The sequence below is a fragment of the Diadema antillarum genome, unplaced genomic scaffold (assembly GCF_040938485.1).
Source record: "Diadema antillarum isolate AM-2024a unplaced genomic scaffold, OU_Dant_1.0 seq00000689_RagTag, whole genome shotgun sequence".
NCBI classification, from domain to species: Eukaryota; Metazoa; Echinodermata; class Echinoidea; order Diadematoida; family Diadematidae; genus Diadema; species Diadema antillarum.
In genome coordinates this window covers 330,709-351,231 of record NW_027271594.1, presented here as the reverse complement: position 1 = coordinate 351,231, position 20,523 = coordinate 330,709, and the positions used below count along the sequence as shown (strand labels likewise).

Sequence of the window (20,523 nt, the reverse complement as noted above, 5' to 3'; positions counted from 1 at the left end):
GGTTCTCAGTTCAGTTCAGGGGAGCAAAGAAATTGTGGAATTACGAACAGTTGTAACTTTTTCTTCTCAGACAACAGTATTTCGTAGGGAATGATGAGGGGTCTACTACTTACTCGAGGTACGTTTGTCTTGCAAGATTGTGGATTTAAAATCAGCGTCTTACACGAGAACATTAGGGACTACATAAAAATGATCGCTTTAGACAATTTTGAAAAGAATGTTCAAATAGGCCTATTGAAAATGTTGATTGAAATTTTGTTTTCACTACCGCGATTTTTAGAAGAATTCCGGGCATATTGTGTTCCGGGCACATCTAACTTGCATGATTTGTTACGTGATTTTACATTGTAAGTCTGCAGTATTCTATACAACACTGTTTTTTTTTCTTACGAATTAAGAAATTCACTATCAACAGTGTTTGTTTGTTTTTTGTTTTTTTACTTTGTTTTTCTGTATTGTTTATGTGGTGTTGTCGGCGAGGAAGGGAAAATGTACTTCACAAACAACTGTCTTGACATGATCTCGAGACCCATTTTCTGTGGGAGCAGAATTTGTCACGTGCTAACCATGTGTAAATGTGAAGAAAAAAAAATGAAGCACAGATTTAATAGAAAATCTCATCAAAAGATGCTCCGAAATACTTTGAAAATCTCTCGTTTTGACAACGTTTATAAACTGTGAAACTCAACTTAATCATGAAAGGGGAAGAATACATGATTTAGATTTCCTGTAATGTTAATGAACAAAAATCATACTCTTAATTTTATTTAATGTGAGACAATTTTCTTCTTTTGTTTGTATGTGTGTTCCCGCTCAGGTGATCGTCTGCTCGACATTCCGTGTAAAGTGTGTGGGGATCGTAGCTCTGGCAAGCACTACGGCGTGTACGCGTGCGACGGGTGCAGCGGGTTCTTCAAACGCAGCATCCACCGCAACCGGGTTTACGTGTGTAAGCAGCAAGGGAAAGGGGGCGGGGACTGCCCTATCGACAAGACGCACCGAAACCAGTGCCGCGCCTGCAGGCTTCGGAAGTGCTTCGAATCTCAGATGAACAAAGATGGTGAGTTGAGGCGGAGGTGATTTTCTTCATCACTCGAATCCCTCTGGTGTTTCTGATTCCTCTTTCTATATTTTTTATGATGTTAATGTTTCTCTTCACAAGCTAAGGTTAAGATCTTCAGTTGTTGGCATTTTCAAAAAAAAAAGATTTATATTTAGATATAAATGTGAGCTTCAATTCTTTTAAGACAGAGCGGTTGATTTCATAACGCCAGAGTAAACAAACACAGTGACCCTAACAAAACACCTTTATCGTTCTCGATGTCATACATAAAAAGTAACATAAATACAAAAAAAAAAACAACACAATGGCCGATTATGTAGATGCACATAATTGTATAAGATGCTCTTGTTTGCATAACCTTAACAATCAATAAAAATCCAGGCGGACATGATTCGCTAACCGTTATTTCATAAAAAATTATATAAAATGATTATGAGGAATAAGATTCTTCACGCTGATGCATAGGCCATATTCATTTTCATAACTGGAATACTGTAAAACAAAAAAATCTGTTGAAATGTAATTTATGTATATGATTGTGTGTAGGAGGTAGACGCACAAACTAACGCACACACCCATACATACAAACACACACACACACACACACACACACACACACACACATATATATATATATATATATATATATATATACATAATGAAATATCTTACTACTTGAATTCTTGTGTCAGCATTGAGAGGTATTCCGCACTTTTAGCGAAATGAAAGGAAGAAAAGGGTGATAGGTAACATTTTGATTGCATGATAATTATGTACTTACAATGTAACGCCAACAGATACTTCAGTTGTGAAGTAAACGGGAAAAAAATCAGTACAATACAATGACAGGCATTATAGTTACTTTATTCCGTGATATTTAGAGAAATCCACTGAGACATCGCTGCAGTTTTGTGTTTGAGTGTTTTTTTTAAACTGATTTCTCCTGCATAAAGAAGTGTACATCGCAATAGGGACTTTTTTTCAAGTTTCAAAAATCGTAAGAAATCTTACGATAACTTGTGGACTATCCAAACTAAGAAAGTGCGTGCATCAATACTGTTTAGCATATAAATTGTACTTTGAACAAGTTTAATCCTGCACCTCACGGAAATCGCATGCTTGTACCAGGCATTCTTCTCGTATTGCCCTGTTTCGAAGGCAGTGAATTATAATGTGATTGACATGATGAGTTGATATGAATAGCTGTCCGCTTTCTCTATAATTACGGAAGACTTCGCGGAGTCTTAAAATCGAAAGTATCCCGCATGTCTGTATGTATGTGCCGTCAAGAAAACCTCCAAAAAGTCGCCCGGATTCAAGACGAGTCGATCGTTAAAGAGCAGCGGACGCTTCCGCCCGAATAATCATAGCGAAAATACCCGGTATCCTTGCGAGCTCTAGTTGGAAAGACCTGTTTTCCCCACACCGGGCATTTATAAGGCAGATTCGGTCCCAATCTCATCCCTCCATTTTCCCTCTCATTTTGTTTTAATTTACCGGATTAATAAAATCAAGGGAAGAAGCTATGTCCACGCTTCTAAGCGAAGTGCTTTCTAGCAGTTGAATAAATACGGTTGAATCGCTTTTAATTGCAGAGGTTGATAAGTAGATTTGGACGAAAATGTGACGGTCAAGGCTGTCATTTTGTATCAGTTCATCTCTTTTCCTATCTTATATACACCTTCTTTGTTCTGACCGATGTTGCTCCGCAAGGATCGGTGGGTTGATGCAAAGCGTTTAGTTACAGCTTTTGGTGTTCATGTAAAGACGATTAATTTTCCAGCCGAGTGTCACGTTTATAGTCCCGTGCCACGAGAATTGCATTCATTGAGTTAGTACTAAGTAAGTGAGTGAGTTAAGTTAGAATAGATTAACCTGTGTGGAATATAATATGCTTGTTCGGTTTGGGTGTCATTTTTTTAAGGTGAATATCTAGTTCACTCATAACTGGGGGTGGGGGTGGGGGTGGGGCTTCAGTATGCCTAACAATGAATTTATGCCCTGACATAGCAATACAGCTGCGACTCATTATAAATATGAGCCATTAAACAATCCTTTCTTCCTATTTTGGAAGCCCCCTCCCAGTTTTTAAAACTTAATAGCATCAAGCGAGTAGGCATATAATTATGCTAATTGAATAATCAATGAAGGTCGTATGTCGTATCACTTAAATTATCAGTATAGCCGCAAACTCTAGATTCGAAAGAGTATAAGATATACAATAATGCTGAAACATTGGATCACGCAAAGAAGACAATATCTTATCCCACGAAACCAGAAAGATGTGTAAATCATGTCCAGGGTTATACTATTGTCTTGTTTGTGAATTGAAACACCGATTTCTTTAAATATAGAAAACAGTGAGACAAGAACAATAAACTGTGATCCTTGAGAATTATTGACACCTTTTAAACAAAAACATATTGCTATCATTTCGTGTTTTTTTCTTCTTTTTTGTGGATGCTTTTCACTGCTTTTAGAGATCGATCTCTGTAATCACTTAGAACATCATTTAACGTGCATTTTGAAGGCATTTTTGAATTAATCTTGGACTCAAGCTGCTGATGATGTGGAACAACAACGAGGAAAAAACAAAAGCAAAAACGAACCCGCAACAGAAACGGTTATCATAAAGGAACTTGCTCTACTGATTCCTTCTTATCATTGCTATATTGGGGGGGGGGGGAGATACATTTCATACTATTTCGTCCTGCGAATTCAATGATGCTGAGTTCTCAAGAAGTCGATGACAGATGCAAGTCTGTTTCAACATCTCCAAGGCGAGTTGCAGGATCCGGATCGTTTCGTTCCGCTTGATAAATAAGTCAATACCGCGCGGTCGTCTGCGACAAACGGACAGCAATTCGCGTGATAACGATCGCTTTGCCAATTCGGCGGACGATCAGTATTGTATCGTTGTGTTTACCTTGCCCATCCCGCCCGTGGAATAAATATGGAGAAAAGGGTGGATCGGAGCGCAGGCGAATTCTAGGCGAAGCTTGTGTTGATTTGCCCTCGGGGCTGTTTTTTTTTTCTTTTCTTTTGCCACAGCTAGCTAGCTTTTGATTTTGTCTCTATAAGGGACGGGAGAAGTTTACCGTCTGTTTTGTGTTGACTCGTGATGAGATTTCGCCGGATAATCTACCAGTATGAAACACAATGTAGGCGTGGAATCACGGCCCGAGGCGTTGATTTTATAAATCATTTATGCCGTTTGTACCCTGAGGGGGTGCTGAGATTTTGTCTTCTTCCAATAAAGACAGAAAAGTACCATGAAACGACGACTTTTAAAAAACACGGCTGTTTCAGGCGGTCTCATTCAAAAGACATAATGATCTCAATTTTTCAATGTCTGCGTAATGTTTGCAAGAGTGACTCCTCCCACTATTCTTCAGTTTGTTCTTTTTTTTCTATTATATCTTCAAAAAGGCTAATTTTAATGTTCTTTCGCCACACTGTAAGTTTTTACAGTCTCTTTTTTACAATTCGATGCACGTTTTACCTCAATCGCGAAACTGCACTTTCAGGTATTGTTAATTTCACAAAATGTGAACAATAGTTATAATCTGTTTCCAGACTAAATCGTCTACAGTACTGGGTTATTGAGAAAAATACTGATATCTCCTTATATTTTAGGCTTTATTGCGAAAATTTTATACGATAGGATGTTTTGTGATACAACAGACCTAAACATATGCATCAAATATGATATCTTGAGCATTTTTGAAATCACTGTTCCCAAAGGTAAACAGGACCTTATTGGAACGTAGTTATATGCAATATAATTCTTTTAAACATCTGCGGTTACCGACATGGGGTAACGAGACGGGAAAAAGAAAGAGATGGACTGGAAGAGGTAAATAGGGACAGGTTGACAAAGAGAGAGAGAGAGAGGGGGGAGGGGGGAGGGGGAGGGGGGGGGGGAGAGGTCACAGACTGTAAACAGAGTTTTTAATTCAAGACTGTGATATATGAACACACCATTGAGTCAAAGTACGTGTATAAGTTTGCAAAACGTGTTTTCCCTATCTTCATTATTTTTCATCCACTCAGGTCAAACCATAAGCCTTAGATAGGGGAGGGGGGGGGGAATGGTTGTATAATGTCACTTGTTTATTAACTTGAGATGGGAGGGTAAATTGACCATGATATTTTGTCAGCTTTTCGGTAGTTCGGCTTTCCGCCTCATCGAAACCACCTTGTCTCTCGCCAGTCTCTCCAGAGTTTTGGGGCCAAACACCTCCGAACGAGGGGCCTTTAGCTCCTCCAGTAAAACCCGTTATTTTTTCCCCAATGCGTCGAAGTGCCGACTGGAGAATAACCCATACCACCCTTACACTTTTCACGCCATATATCCACGGTGTGACTTCGTACTTTCCCCCAAAATGCCCCAGCTCTCCGCCACGAAGTGACGGATCATCACCCCAAGGAGCCGCCCTGCTGCGCTGGTGTCGAAAAAACACGGATGATCGGCGCGCGGAAGCGCTGGCTGAGGTATATAAGAATTTTTTGCAAAAGGGGAAGTAAGATGGAGATCGAGAAAGGAAAAAGAAATGAAAAGAGACAAAACACTAATCTCATGGCTTCGCCTATGATGTGTAACCTTTGGTATTCATCCGTAAAGACCAAACAAGTCTCTAATTTACAGTATACGAATCAAAGCAAATGAATGGTTTATTGTTCAGTATAAAGACGTGAAGCAGTTATTGCTATCAATGTGTCACCACGGCTTGCAAAGCAACCGATATAGTTTGAATAAAAAAGATAGCAAATTCATTAACAAATAGGGAATAGAGAGATAGATAAAGAGAGAGAGATGGAGAGAGAGACAGAGAGAGAGAGAGAGAGAAAAGGGAATAAAAGAAGATGGAATAACTCCAAAAAAGTAGCTTCAAACTACGAGAGAAGAAGGGAAGGGGGGGGGGAGAAAGAGAAGGAATGTTCGTATGTCACGTAGTATACCTCGCCAAATATCAAAACGACAGCAAAGCAAGCGAGAAACCACTCGAGAACCAGAAAGGGCGCCAAAAATCCTCAAGTGCAGTCTCGTCTGATCTCTTGCACTGGTTGTCTATAATGCCCAACGCAATTGATCCAATCTGTTCGTTCCCACATATAGCTCTTCCGCCGCGTATCAATAGAAAGCCCCTCATCCTATGAAGTGGACACGAACTCCACGTAAAGATGGAGGAAGAACGATCACTTTTAGGTGCTCAGGGAGAAAGCCTCCGAAAGTATAGCTAGTCATGATTTACTGCTTTTGAAGGGAAGTGACCGAATTGTCGACGAAAAGTTGCAACGCGATTCAAATAAGTGAGACGTTGATATGGAGAGTGAGACATCATCGTTTATGATGTATATCCCTTTTTTGAAGTACCATGAGTACGCAGATTTTTTATTTACATTATTTCACATCGTGACAAAGGTGAAATATTCAAGCGTTTCCTCCTACAACCGTTGAAGAGGGTTTTGAGATCCTATTCGTATAAATGTCACTGAGTGTGCTGTGGGAAATTCTGAAATCGCTTGCAAGCCGTCAGGCCCAAAGCACTGGGTATGACACTCAAACCTTACAAAGCTTGTATAACAAGTGCGATTTGCGTCGAACCAAGTATCCCATATAATTATACTTGAAAGTTTCCGGTTACTACTCGAGAGTACAAGGATATCTAGCCAAGTCATGAAAAGAATGGAGCACGACACTCACACCCGGTAATCTCGGAATAGGAAACAAAAATTATTTCTGAGCATATTGGGGATGGAAACCTTCTAACAATGACTAAGAAGTTCTGGAGTGTACCAATGAATGGAAGTGTGAGAAGTTGATACAACTGTCGTCTTAAATTAGGACAATGACATTTATCTATAACTATAGACGCCGGGCGATGCCATACCAACAGATAATGGGAGAAAAAATGATGTTGATATAGTTCTTGTACTTCGTCGAAATGCTTTTAGGAGGTTGAGGTCATGATGGTCATTAAAAGGGAAATCGATGATTGAAATGAGCACGTCTCATTTTCTCATTGACCAAAGGCTCAAGCAACCAATGCTTTTACGCACCATTTTGCTGCTCTGGTATGATCACACAATGATTACACATTTTAGGTGAATTAATAACCAAACTTTGCTCAACGTGGATGAAGACACAAACTCCCATAAATCTTTTCTATGAGCAAAGAAATATAAATGAAAAATGTTATACACACGCTTGCTTGTAATCATTTCCACTCTATGGCATCATAAAAAAAAGTAACCAACATACGCGGATCTTGGTAATTTCATGGTAAATTATGATTACTCTTCGTTATTATTGAACACAAAATGCGATTAGGTATGTCAGTGTGTCTATATATGTTAATATATATATATGTCAGGTTTCACTTCAAGTCTTCTCTCAAACTGAAACGAAACAGAATTTTTGGAAAAATAATACACTCGAGAGACTGCATGGGTGGAGATTTCCAGCACATTTATTTTCAAATTTCACTTGACAATGAAACAATACAACCATAAAACAAACAATATACAACAGGGGAAAAAATGTGTGATAGACCTAATTAGAAAATGTGTCAACATACGAGGTCTATATAGGAGACTAATCTTACTAAGATATATTTATGGTTAAAGGAACCGTTAAAGCAGAGCTTGCAATTGCGGTACCCAGGGAAGCAATAACAGTGTGAAAACGTCTTGCAATGGAAAAGGAACACAAAGTAAATACTATTTCTTTTATAAAGACTGAAATAAAATATTTGAGCTTTGGACAGGGAGCATGCATACTATAAATGCGACAGGACAATACTTTCCATTGCTATATTATTAAGCACGTTGACGGAGACTTACACGCTGTATGTATGTATTCATCGGGAAACTAGACTATCGGCACGGTAACAGGTGTTGTTCATTTCTATTGGATAGAATAATCATATCACACCTCGTAATCCATGTAGAGTTGTTTTTCAACTGACGAAGAGAAATTGTTTCTCACGTTTCCAACACTGCTACTCCCTTTTACAGAAAGCTGAAATCATAGCCAGCAGACAACATCTGCCATTATTTTGTATTTTTCTCTCTTTACTGCCAGTTTGTTATTTTCCCGTGGAAAGGAGTGAACAAGTAACAAGGTCATTAATTCCTCTTCTTCAACAAAACATGATTTCTGTATTTCATCACCGGCTGCATGTGAAATGCAGTGAAGAGTGTGATGTTTGAACTACGTGCATCAGACGCGACCTACAGTTCTGAATAATGACGTCAAAGGAACTCTTGTTTCATGTGGCATTATAACATGAAGTCGTCACTTGTTTACTGCATTATAGATAGTGAGCCTGATTTATCACTACAACTTGTCACATTCAGCCTAAAATGAAGAAAGCGAAATAATGTGTGTGTGTTTTTTTCAATGAATACAAATGTGAACTGCAAAAAACAGAAAAAAAGTTATTCCTTCTTAGCCAGCCTTTACTTCCGACTGCGTCAGTGATAGAAATTCTTTTAACTGAAAGTCCGGTGTAAAGATGTTTAAATTATCTATGGAGTTAACTTTAATAACTGGAGAATCCTCTATTCATAATCTTAATTTTTGTCTGAGATCAACTACATTAAAAACCACACCGACATTACACAATGAAACATGGAAATATGGAAATTTAATATAATTTGGGGCAAATAATGATAATCATAATATCCCCCTCTCTCTTTTATCCTGTCGTCCTCTCTTCATCACTTTAATTCTCTCTCCTGTATTTTAGCTGTTCAACACGAAAGGGGACCACGTAAACCGAAGAACAAGACGATGGAACTCTCCAACGGCGCATCCCCTGGAGCTTCGGGCTCATTGCGCTCTCTCACCCCGTCGAGCAGCGCTTCGAACAGTCCCCCGCCGCCGCACCATCACACCGCCCACCACCCAATCCTCGCCCTTTCCGTGCCCCACCCGGAGAAGTCCGGTCTCACCGCTGGCGTCGCTCCGACCGCGAGCGCCGGCCTCATATCGGCGTCGGTGTACTACGGGACGTTTTACCACAGCCTTCTCACGGCCGAACACTACAACATCAACCCGCTCGTGTTGGACTTCGCGCGAAATGGCGAAGGCGGACGCTCCGTCGGACTAGAGCTGGGCGGAACATCACCGGACAACATGCCCGAGGTGGCGGCCAGACTTCTCTTCACCTCCGTCAAGTGGGCGAAGAATATCACGTGTTTCAGGCTGCTTCCGTATCGCGATCAGGTACATCAGAAAATTGCTTTAAGTTATCAAAACGCCAACAGACCAGCAGATCAGTGGCTGCTAACCACAGATGAAAAAAAAAGGAGTATTGTTTTGGCTCTCCACTATTGTTTTTATACCTTATTTGCTTCAAGTAACGAATATCAAACTTAAAAAGGATGACATTCCATTTCTATTGAAAAAAGAAGAAGAAAACAATCAAACCGAAAATAAATTGTAGGCTATTCCTTACTCTCTTAATTTCTAGGACTTAAATTTTAAATCTTTCTTACGACTTAAAATATTTTAAGTCTTTAAGACTTATTTTAGGTGGCTTCGATTAAAAGTTGAGTGTCGAAGCTGTTCGCAATCTAAATCTAAAAAGGACTTAAACTTTCAGCCAATCAGATGACTTGTAAATGACGTCATGCGCTATCTTGAACCGCCTAAAACCGGAATTGGCGCTGGCCGTCACTTTGCTTCATGCGATGCTAGATAGCGTAGTCATACACACACATTCAGTGCACAATATGTACATTGTACATGTACTATAGTACATGTTCTTGTACGTACCTACCATCGACCATTTGCAAACAAACGCTTGACTCGAACAGTTGAGTTGGTCTTGAAGGCAGAAGTCATGCAGGCCGGAGTTTTTTGAGGGCATGATCTGACGGAAGCTTGACCAAGTTGCTTAAAGGTGAGCATATTACTGTATAGATGCTTAAGAATGTGTTTGATAACTCTGGGACTCAGTAACCAAAGATAAAAGATGTTAAGATGTGCACTAACCGCCCTACATTTTTGGCGAGTTTGAGCCTTGCCGCTGTATACAGCGCTGTCCGTCCCTGAAGCGCCAGTGCTATTAACGTTAGCTGTTCATGGCTAATGTGTCTATCCAAACATTGTAACAAGTTACATGTAGGCTAACGTTATACTAGTATTGTGGGGGCTCTATTTCGGTGAAACTGCAAGTACAAGTGTAATAATACAGGGACTCTTATAAAGCGCCCATTCTACCTAATGATTTACGATGTTGGTGTCTTGACTGAAAGGTAAAGCTATGGGCATAACACAGGCTACTGTAGCGTAGGCCTAACTGTCGTGTAACACTGAGTAACAGTAAATTTTACCGGTAACAAGTTAGTGTCAGTTCACCCCTTCCTACACTCTTGTAAGGTTTAATTTATCAATTTCTACGTAGAAAGGCACAGTTCTAGGCCTTATCATGCCCCACTATGCTGTATTTTTAACGTTGTGTTTAGGCAGGGAGGTGCTCCCTGGTTTAGGCCACCAATAGTACGTAGACCCTATGGGCGCTACAATAGAACTGCGACCAGCCCAAACACGAAGCCCCCTGTGTGATGAGCGCCCCAGGGTTTAGGGTGCCAATGTTGCAATGCCAGTGCAGTGGCGTCAAGCTCTGAACTGTAAAAACTTCTATCGCATGGGCCATATTGGCTGACATCACCAATTTCCATTGACTCCCATATTAAAACAGGGGGTCTACAATTAATAAACAGTTTCTGTTCCATTGCATGACTAGGTCTACTGAGTCTGATGTCACAATAAACAATTACCTTTGGCGTGTGCACTCAACACTCTTACTATCAAGCGTGCATCATGTCACTCATTTTACTGGAATAATCAACTTCAATGCTACTTGCACTCGGCTGCGTACATGTGTATGTAATGTGAATGTGCTACTGATTTGCATTCCATGAAAATACTTCTACTATTATTACTACCACTCAGTAATAGGCCTGGACACCTAGACCTTATGGTTGCCATTTCTGCACTGAATTCAAGACTCTTTCTTGAACTAGTAAGTCTGTTAGTGTTATTGTTGAAGGCGTTGTATGAAACAAATAATGTATGGGATTAACTCGTGCAATGGAACAAGATTTCGCACCTGGATAAAGGTATTCTACTCCAGTCTTTCTCTTTGTAGCATAATCAATGTGGTGATCTGTGTTTGAGTAGAAGGATCTAGACTTAAAAATTCTACAGATCTACACTTCTGGCTGACATGTATGCATTAAGCATCACATACACCAGTGAGAGAATGTAGTGAAGTTTTACAATATATGAGGCCTTTTTTTATTTTTTTACTTTTAATATTTTTTAAGATAAAGGGAATGCAAATTATCTGTTATTTGTATAATTTGTACTCCAAGGAGTACTCTGTCAGGACTATCCCTTCTTGGTGTTTAGATATGCAAGACATCCCTGGTATTTCTAAAAATTGATTTTAACGATAACATCTGAAACAAAAATCAGAGATATCGGTCTCATTTTTTCCTCCAGCATGAAATACAACCCTCGAGACCAATAAGAAATAATTGATTACATAAAAATCTAGAAATGTGGCTATGGCGACCGTTTATACCCCTGAAGCATATTTGTTTTCTTCCTTTTTTTTTGTCAAGCGTTTCTGTTTTTCATTTTCCACTTCCTTATCACTGATATTTCACAGTTTTTGTGTTTATTTTCAGATCAATGCGGACTTTGCCCAGTTGTACCGAGAAAAGTGCAGGAGATGGTGAACAGATGGGGGCCATTTTACGTCAATAGAATCTTGCACTTGCCAAGCGAAACCACCCTTAGTTGCAAGACATCGTAAGAAGATGTGAAGACATGGATGGAGACAGTAAGTCCTTCCGCCAATCCTCATAGATCTTATGGCATTGATTATAATTACTGGAACAATTTCTGTCCAAAGTGTAAGAGTAAAACTTACTCATTTGTTCATGCTTCATTGCTATTACACCTTTCAGGAAAGTGAATGTGTACAAGTTTTCTCTTCATAGACTGATATTGATAATAAGTCGAAAACGTACTGAATGTTAGGGATTGTCAGAGCTGATACAATACGTCATATCTAATATGTTAAAGAGAATGGGTGAAATACTTAAAGTTGAAAAAAAAAATTGTATTGTGTTCCATTCTATAGGAATTTTGTGGAATGTCACTACTTGCAGCGATGCTTCACAGACCCAACATCCCCATGTAGAAGAAAGGGAGAGGACCTCTCGTGCTCCCGAGGGATGCTCAGCAGTACATGGTGCAGAATGACTATGTGCCTGTAAGTACAGTATATGCTTAATGTTTATAGACTTGAAATCAGTTTATGATCAAATCATTGAGCTTCCAATTTTGAGAATTATCAATATGCATGTTTCAGAGACTCCAACTCTCCCGTTTCGACGGGAGATCTCCCGCCGAAAGTCCATTTTTGCAAAATCTCCCGTTCTCCCGCTTGAGATTTGATTTCTCCCGCCCTGGTCCTGTGTCTCCCGGTGGAAAGGATTTCTTACTTATTGCTATCGCATGTTGAAAAAATAAGCCTTAGATAGCACCAGAGAACATCTAGAATCCTAGGAACTTCGCGCTTCGCACACATCAACTTGGAGTCTCCCGATTGCTAGGGGTTTCGGGCGGGAGAATCTCCAGATCAGAAGGTGCTTGGGGTTGGAGTCTCTGATGTTTTATTGGGCTTTTAAGTACCAGCTCATGTTTAGAGAAGCATATTTGAGCTTCGTATCTTACAAAACAAGACTCGTGTAGAATCTGCATGTACTCAGTAACAGGTAGAATTTAAAAATCTGAATTTCTCATGCTGTCGTGAGAAAGGCAAAGTTTTCTTCTCTGATATATCAGTGTTTTTGAAGCGATTCTTCTCAAACAAATTTTAGAACATTCAGCAATGAGTATTGTGTAGGGGTATCTACCGTGTTTTGACAGTTTTCTTTTAAATTCATTAAATTACGGATTAAAAATGCATGCTGACTTCTATTGATTTGTAATAATCTGTACATCAAATATCTTATGAGTCTGGAACATGTAAATATCAAGTAGGCCCCACCCCGATGATGGCAAAAAGTAATCTGATTTCTGGGAATTTTTTTCAAGGCTTTGAGGTTTACCAGATGAGACAAAATGTTTTAAAATAATATGTTCCGAAATATATCAGAAATATTTACTTGTACATCACAAACTAAAAGTTATGTGATGAATATGTTATTAGTACATTGTATTTAAGATCAATATGTAAAATTATATTTTAATATTTTTTCCCTCCAGAGTGCCCTCTCACTGAGAACTTAACTTCCCTCTATGTGATGCAAAGTTTATTTGATAATAATTGTAGCCTTTGTCATTTGCTCAAACGATTCAAGTGAAATTTAGTTCAAAATATCAGTAGTGCTATACATGTTTAATCTCTTTTCAGGTAGGAACCAATGTTCATGGCATTGCTGATGCAGAGACTCCAACCCCAGCCCCAAGCATCTTCTGATATGGAGATTCTCCCACGTGAAAGCCCTAGCAAACGGGAAACGCCAAGTTGATCCGCGCGAAACGTATACATCACGAGCGAGAAGCGCGAAGTTCAGTGATGCTAAAGATGCCACCTTCAGCCAGCCCTGCTTAGTCAGATAAGGGAGTGACTAGACGTACATCCAGTATTTTCTCATCCTGGACAAGACCATACTAAGTCCAGGCTGGAGATGACCGGAAGCAAGAATTTGACAGACTCTTTAAAGCCCACTGTGTCTTCATCGTCAAATATGCTTGGGTGCTTGAAGCATTCTTTGATTTTGTGGCAGCATATTCATGTACTGCTACAATCCCAAGTGAGGGCTTCGTTCTGGGCATTAGCCACGAACTTCAAGAACACGTCAGTGTATGATGCTAGTAAGATTTTCCGACATTGTGCCACAAACCCATGCACACAAGAAGCATATCTGACTTGCCCTGATGTGCAGCAAAGTTTTCTTAATTTTCGGTGAATTCTTAAATCAAAGTAACACAGGTAAAATGCTGCAATGTTTCCTTTGAAGATACTATCATGCATAATGTTTGACTCATGGATATTGAGTTATGTTATGTGTGCCTCACTTTTCCATTTATATTGAGCTACAAATCCATGCACACAAGAAGCATGTCTGTCATGCCCTGGTTGTAGTAAAGTTTCCTTGTAATTTTTTTGTGTGCATTTTTAAATGAAAATAACACAATAAGGAAAGTTAATGCCGCAATGTTTCCTTTAGAGGTGCTATCATGTATGTGTGTGCCTCACTTTTGCATTTGCATTGCTACGTGAACATTTAAACAATATTTCAAGTTTTTATACATGTCCAGTTTCAATTTATTTATTGTTCATCTTTGGCTTGTTTTCTGTATATTATGTCTGGTTGATGATGAAAAAAAAAGTAATGCCAGATCCGCATTGATTTAAATTGAAAGAAGAAAGTTTAAGTTCCCCTGAACACTTTTGTAATTATTCAACGATTACCTAATTTTCATCACTCCCACAGTGTTGTTGAGCCATTGTCCATCACATTTATTGAGCGCTGATTTGTTGCTATTTTCATTATGACGTTGTGGCTAAACACTTTAATATGAAACTCTCTATTTATAAAGAAATAAACTTTGGTTTTCCAGCCAAAGTATGTGCTTGAACCCACGAGGAAGGATAGATTCAGCGCAGATGGGCACCTTAAACAAATTTAGAGCATTTGACTTGAAATTTGGCACACATGACCACTATGGTATATAGATATGGAAACAATGTGGTGAGCAATGCGTTGCCATGGTAACAGCTTTTTTTTAAACCAAAAAACATACACAAATATTGTGGATTCAGCTAACTTCCTTTAGTCTTCGAGCATTTAGCTAGAAATTTGGCACAAAAGACCGCTGTGGTATGTAGATGTGTAAACGTATTCTTTCGTAAGTGTCGATCAATGTGTTGCCATGGTAACGGCATATTTTGAATGAAAATCATACAAAAATATTGTGGATTCAGTTAACTCCCTCACTCTTTGAGTACTTGGCTTGACATTTGACACATGCAACAACTTTAGCATATAGATGTGCAAACTTAATCTTTCATCAATGGTGAACAATGCGTTGCCATGGTAACAGCATCTTTTCACTAAAATGCATACAAAGATATTGTGGATTCATGTAACAACCTCAGTCTTTGAGCATTTAGCTTGAAATTTGGCACACCTGACCACTATGGTACGTACATGTGCAAACTTAACCTTTCGTCATTGTTGATCATTGTGTTGCCATGGTAACAACATAGTTTGAATGAAAATAATACAAAAATATTTTGGATTCAGGTAACTCCCTCAGTCTTTGAGCATTTGGCTTGAAATTTGGCACATGCAACCATTGTAGTTCAGAAATATGCAAACTTCATATTTCATCATTGTTAAACAATGTGTTGCCATGGTACCGGTGCATTTTCAATGAAAATCATACAAACATTTCGATTCTCTTGTCTCTGTTTAGAGCATTTTGGCTTCAAATTTGGCACATGTTACCTCTACATTACCTAGATGTGCAAAAAATCTTTTGTCAGTGTGGAAAATGTGTTGCCATGGTAACAGTATATTTTGCATGAAAATGATACACTAATGTGAATTCAACTAAACCCCTCACCCTTTTAGCATTTAGCTTGAAATTTGGCACACATGACGGCTATGATATAGGGCCTATAGTTGTGCAAACTTCATTTTTTTCTTAATGTCCAACATTGTGTTGCCATGGTTACACAATTTTTAGTAAAAACCATAGAAATCGTCAGTTTATTCATCTTGCTCACTCAGTTTTTGAGCACTTGATTTGAAAGGTGGAACAGTGCATTGCCATGGTAATTTTTTTTTCTTTATTAAAAAGTAAGAAAAAATAATCCTGGTTGAGCTAATTCCCTCAATTGTGGGTGGGGGTATATTCATCACAATGAGTGATACTTCTAGTTAAAAATTCAGATTGCATCACTTCAACATAGTGCTTTGTTACGAGATATGACATCAAATTAATTAAGAAACTAGTGGTCCATCTCACTTGAACAGTCTCTTGAGATGGTTCCCTGTCATCAGTTGAGATGGATTCTTAAATATCAATAGATTAAGCAGGAATTTGTATATTCTTTTGTCAAACATTTTGTCTACCAAAATGCAGTATGGAAATGTACTTATGTAAATCCATTTCAGACAATCGATATTCAAGGAATTTTAGAAGTAAGTTTAGAATGTTAATTGTTATTTGAGCTTCTTAATGTTTTAAGGTGAATTTACTTCAGAGTTTACATAGATCTTGCTCCCTATTGTTGTATGTAATACAGTTTGGATTCAATTGTAAATTTTCCCTACGGAATAGTGGAAAAATTAGGGAAGTCTGGTAAGAAATAAGGAAATGTAACACGTTTTCAGAAAACATTTCTTGACTAGTCCGTATGAATATGCAAATACATGCAGGTGAAAAGTGTAAAAATATTTTGAAGGAATGACATCATCAATTCCCTCATTTGGACGTTCATAAAGACTGGACAAGATCTGTTTTCTGGAAATGTGTGAAATTGAAAAGAGGCATATCTTCCTTATTTCGTAGCTGATTTTCATAGTCTTTACACCATTCTGTGTAGGGAAATTTCTTCTCTTTTCTAATTTGATTACACTAATTTTGGCCTTTACTTCCCTCTTGATTAAATTTATACTATGCATCATTCCAAAAAATCAAATAATTCTTTAAATTGCATGCATGGGACGTACAAAGCGTGTAAATCTAAACGTCAACTTAATGGAGGCTGTATTGTTTATTACACAGCATCATTTCTAAAATTTAAGTTATTAGAATTTTTATATAATCTTATATTTGTTCATAGTTTCCATCTTACGACTTAACGATGCTCACCAGGGAAAGAAATACATAAAATGAAAGTGAATCGAGTCGTATGGAGTCATCTTGCAAGATTTAAAAAAAAAAGTGAAAAAAAGTAATCTATTTGGCAATGAAGGTTCCAGTCGTCTAGTAACTTGTTTACAGAACACAGTGAAAGAAGCATCAGTAACATGAATGTGAAGATGTGACCATCTGAGACTATTGCAAAATATGCTCTGTTTTCATCATGTCGTATTTCATTTTTTCTGGAGCCTACATGTGTATGACAATCATCTGTATATTTTGTAACTTATCGATGTTTGTGAAAAATGCATCAGTTTGATTTTGTTAAAATAAATAGACCTTTACATGTGAAGAAAGTGCATCAATTGGCTGTCATTTTCAGTAGTCTGAGTTTAAATCCATGATGGATTTATTTGAAATAAATCCAAGGAAGGCTTAAAATAAGTCTTTCGTCGTTTAAATCCAAGCTGGATTTATTTCAAAAACAAGTCTAAGAAAGATTTAAATGTAATCTAATAAGACTTAAAAAATAAATCCTATAGACTTGAAATTTAAGTCGAACATAGACTTAAATTTTTAAATCCTAGCTAAGACTTACTTTTAAGTCCTAAGGTTTTGTCTGTATTTACAGTCCGCTAGGACTTAAAAAAATAAATCCTTAGGACTTAAAAATAAATCCTAGAAATTAAGAGAGTACGTTTTACTCTTTACAAAATAACAATTTAGTCAGCACTTAGCAATCTGGGGCAATACTGAACACGAAAAAGAGTAGGGGGGTGGGAAATCTCTTAATGCTAAATGTTACTCTGAACACAACAGTTATAACTCTGATGGAAAGTCTAAAATTGCTCTAAAGACATAGAATGGACTCGTCTGGATTGTGAAGTTTTGTCAGCGATTTACAGTGTCCTTTGCCTTTTTTTTTTAAATTTCTCTCTCACAGTTGATTCTTCTAGAAGAAACATGGCGGGATCTGTTCCTCATGGGCATGAGCCAGTGGGCAGTCCCTCTCAAAACAGACGTCCTCGTCGAGGCTCTCGTCCAGGGAACCGAAGAGAGAAAGATGTCCGCCGACACCGTGGCCGAGTTACGCGCCCAGGTCCATCGCATGGAGGACGTGGTGGAGAGGTTGCGCGCGCTGAAGGTCGACTTCACGGAGTTCGCCTGCCTGAAAGCTGTGGCGCTCTTCAAAGCAGGTACAGTATAGTAGCTATGATTTTAAAGGAGCTAGCTTTATCTGGAATTAGGAAGTGCCTGTCCCTTTCGATCCTAACGTTTGGAGTGACGTCTCCTCCTCTCGCACCCAATGAATTCCCGCACTGCATGTTTGCATGTAGAGGGAAAACTTTTCAAAAGTGTTTCTTTTCCTTATTCATCCCGTGTAACTTGCAAATTGATTATGATTATTCCATCATGAAAATGATCATGAAATTATAATGATTGATTCAATATGCCAATTAAAGATAACCAGACACAGCTGAAGAAAAATGTGAACTTGGGATTACCTATCCACTTTAAACAGACTCTTGTACCTAAAATATCTTCTCTGGTTTATCCGTGGTTGGTACAACTTCCGGACAAATACAAATATCACATTTACTAATGTCAAAAAGAACCACGAAATAATGGGACATTGTACACATCACACAAGCTTAATATCTACAGGTAATCGTCTTTAATGTCACGTAAAATCATACTGCAACTTTCTTATGCACCTCAATTCCTTTTCTTCAAACCTCCAAAGTGTCTACGTCCGTTTGTTTAATACTTTGGTATTCGGAAGGTGTTCGGCACTTCCTTGCAGAGACGTCTGAGAAAGTGAAGTTTCTGGTTAATGATTTTGCGAAGCAAGGATTTGTTATCTCTATACTGTAAGAAAGAGAAAACTTATATGGTAAAGTTACACATTTAGAGGTAACTATTCTGAATAATCAGCTGCTCAGCCAGTACAGTCAGTAAGTCGGTAAAGTGTGTTCGTAGTCTCTTTCAATCGTTCATTGAGTGTTAATATATACTGATATATTCCTCATTCATCCTATTCGAAGCAATATCAAAATGTTACTAATGGTCCCTTCACGTCAATCATTATCATGTCAAATGAGTCCAATCAAGATCAATGACTATTAAAGGCTGTTGAAGAGAGCACAAATGTTTCAATATTTGTTTGCCCCCATTTTAACTCTTCTAGAAACCCTTGGATTGAGTGATCCTGCACGAGTCGAGTCTCTGCAAGACCAAGCCCAAGTGATGCTGGGGGACTACGTGCGCTACGCTCACCTTTCCCGTCCCACGCGCTTCGGTCGTCTGCTTCTCGCCCTTCCCGCCATCCGCGCCATCAGCAGCAAGTTCGTAGAACGCCTATTCTTTCAGCAGACGATCGGCGAAATTCCGATCGAACGGCTCCTCAGCGATATGTTCCAGAATAGCTAGTTAATTTCTGCATACTAGTATTCAGTGAGTGCGGCCATGCAAGTCACTCACGACTCCACAGAAAAGGAAGTAGGTCATATCAGTGAAATACATGCCATCGTCGTACAGGTTGGCAAGTCTTGTTTAGCCATCAGGTCCTGACGGTCAGTGTTCTTCTACAGTACTTGCAGAAAGTGCACCATGATAAAACTTTCATGCCGACGTTGCGCGTGAAGAAACTAGAGTGGAACTGATTCCTACGGAGACTTGATTTCCGTTTTTCTGGAACTATAGTATAATCATGATGTATAATGTAATGTGATGTGATGGGTCTAGTAGACCGGGTACTTCATTGTCGGTGAGGAGCACAGAGGTTTGTAACCCTCTTTGGCGAGGAGGTTTCAGAACAGGATGCGAGCCCTTATGGTGACACTTCGCTCTTGGGTAAGACATTCAAGCCAAAGCACTCCCTTATTGTGATGGGTATCCAGTAACAAACTGAATGGAACAGTATTAACTGAATGTAGCACGTGTGGATAAAATAACGCCAACCACGATTCTCTGCCCGATTTTGACTTCACTGACCGGATCCAGAGTACAATGCATGTAGACTGTATTATGTAAAATGCTTAGAGCGCCATTCACAGTGATGGGACATACAGTATAAACTTTGTCACTGAATATTACACCAGTTTCACATCTTATGACGACGTGCTAGTTCGAACTCTAATATTGCATTTAAACAAGTTCTCTTATGGTGTCCCAATTGGCATTATCAATGAATCCTTTGAAGTGCAATACTATCTAACATGGATAATCAGTAGGCTTATAATGAAATCATTACACATCCGACCAAGTATGTTATCCTTCGCGGAAAAATACAAAAGCGTTATTGCTATTGATGTTGAAAGGTATATCATTTCAATTTCTTCTTCCAGCATTCATTAACTGCAGTATCAAATTTTAACTTTATTTTCCCGTGTAACTGCTAATTTCTAGATAAGATTTTCAAAAGATTTGATGGGAGCGAATGATATTAATGGTTGATTGCAATCACAAAAAGAAGGCAAATCTAAATCTAAGTTGTAAGTAACACAACCCCTGCCAATATAGGTGATTCATCATAGTTGCACATCGTTTC

General features: G+C 38.6%; 1 protein-coding gene across 1 annotated transcript; it reads left to right on the top strand.

Moving 5' to 3' along the window:
• Positions 1–822: 822 nt before the first annotated feature.
• LOC139737338 (photoreceptor-specific nuclear receptor-like) lies at positions 823–19,403 on the top strand. Its single transcript, XM_071648016.1, has 4 exons — positions 823–1,060; positions 8,818–9,296; positions 17,917–18,169; positions 19,162–19,403. The coding sequence occupies exons 1-4, from the start codon at positions 1,048–1,050 to the stop codon at positions 19,401–19,403; spliced, it is 987 nt and encodes a 328-aa protein (XP_071504117.1). The 5' UTR covers positions 823–1,047.
• Positions 19,404–20,523: the final 1,120 nt, after the last annotated feature.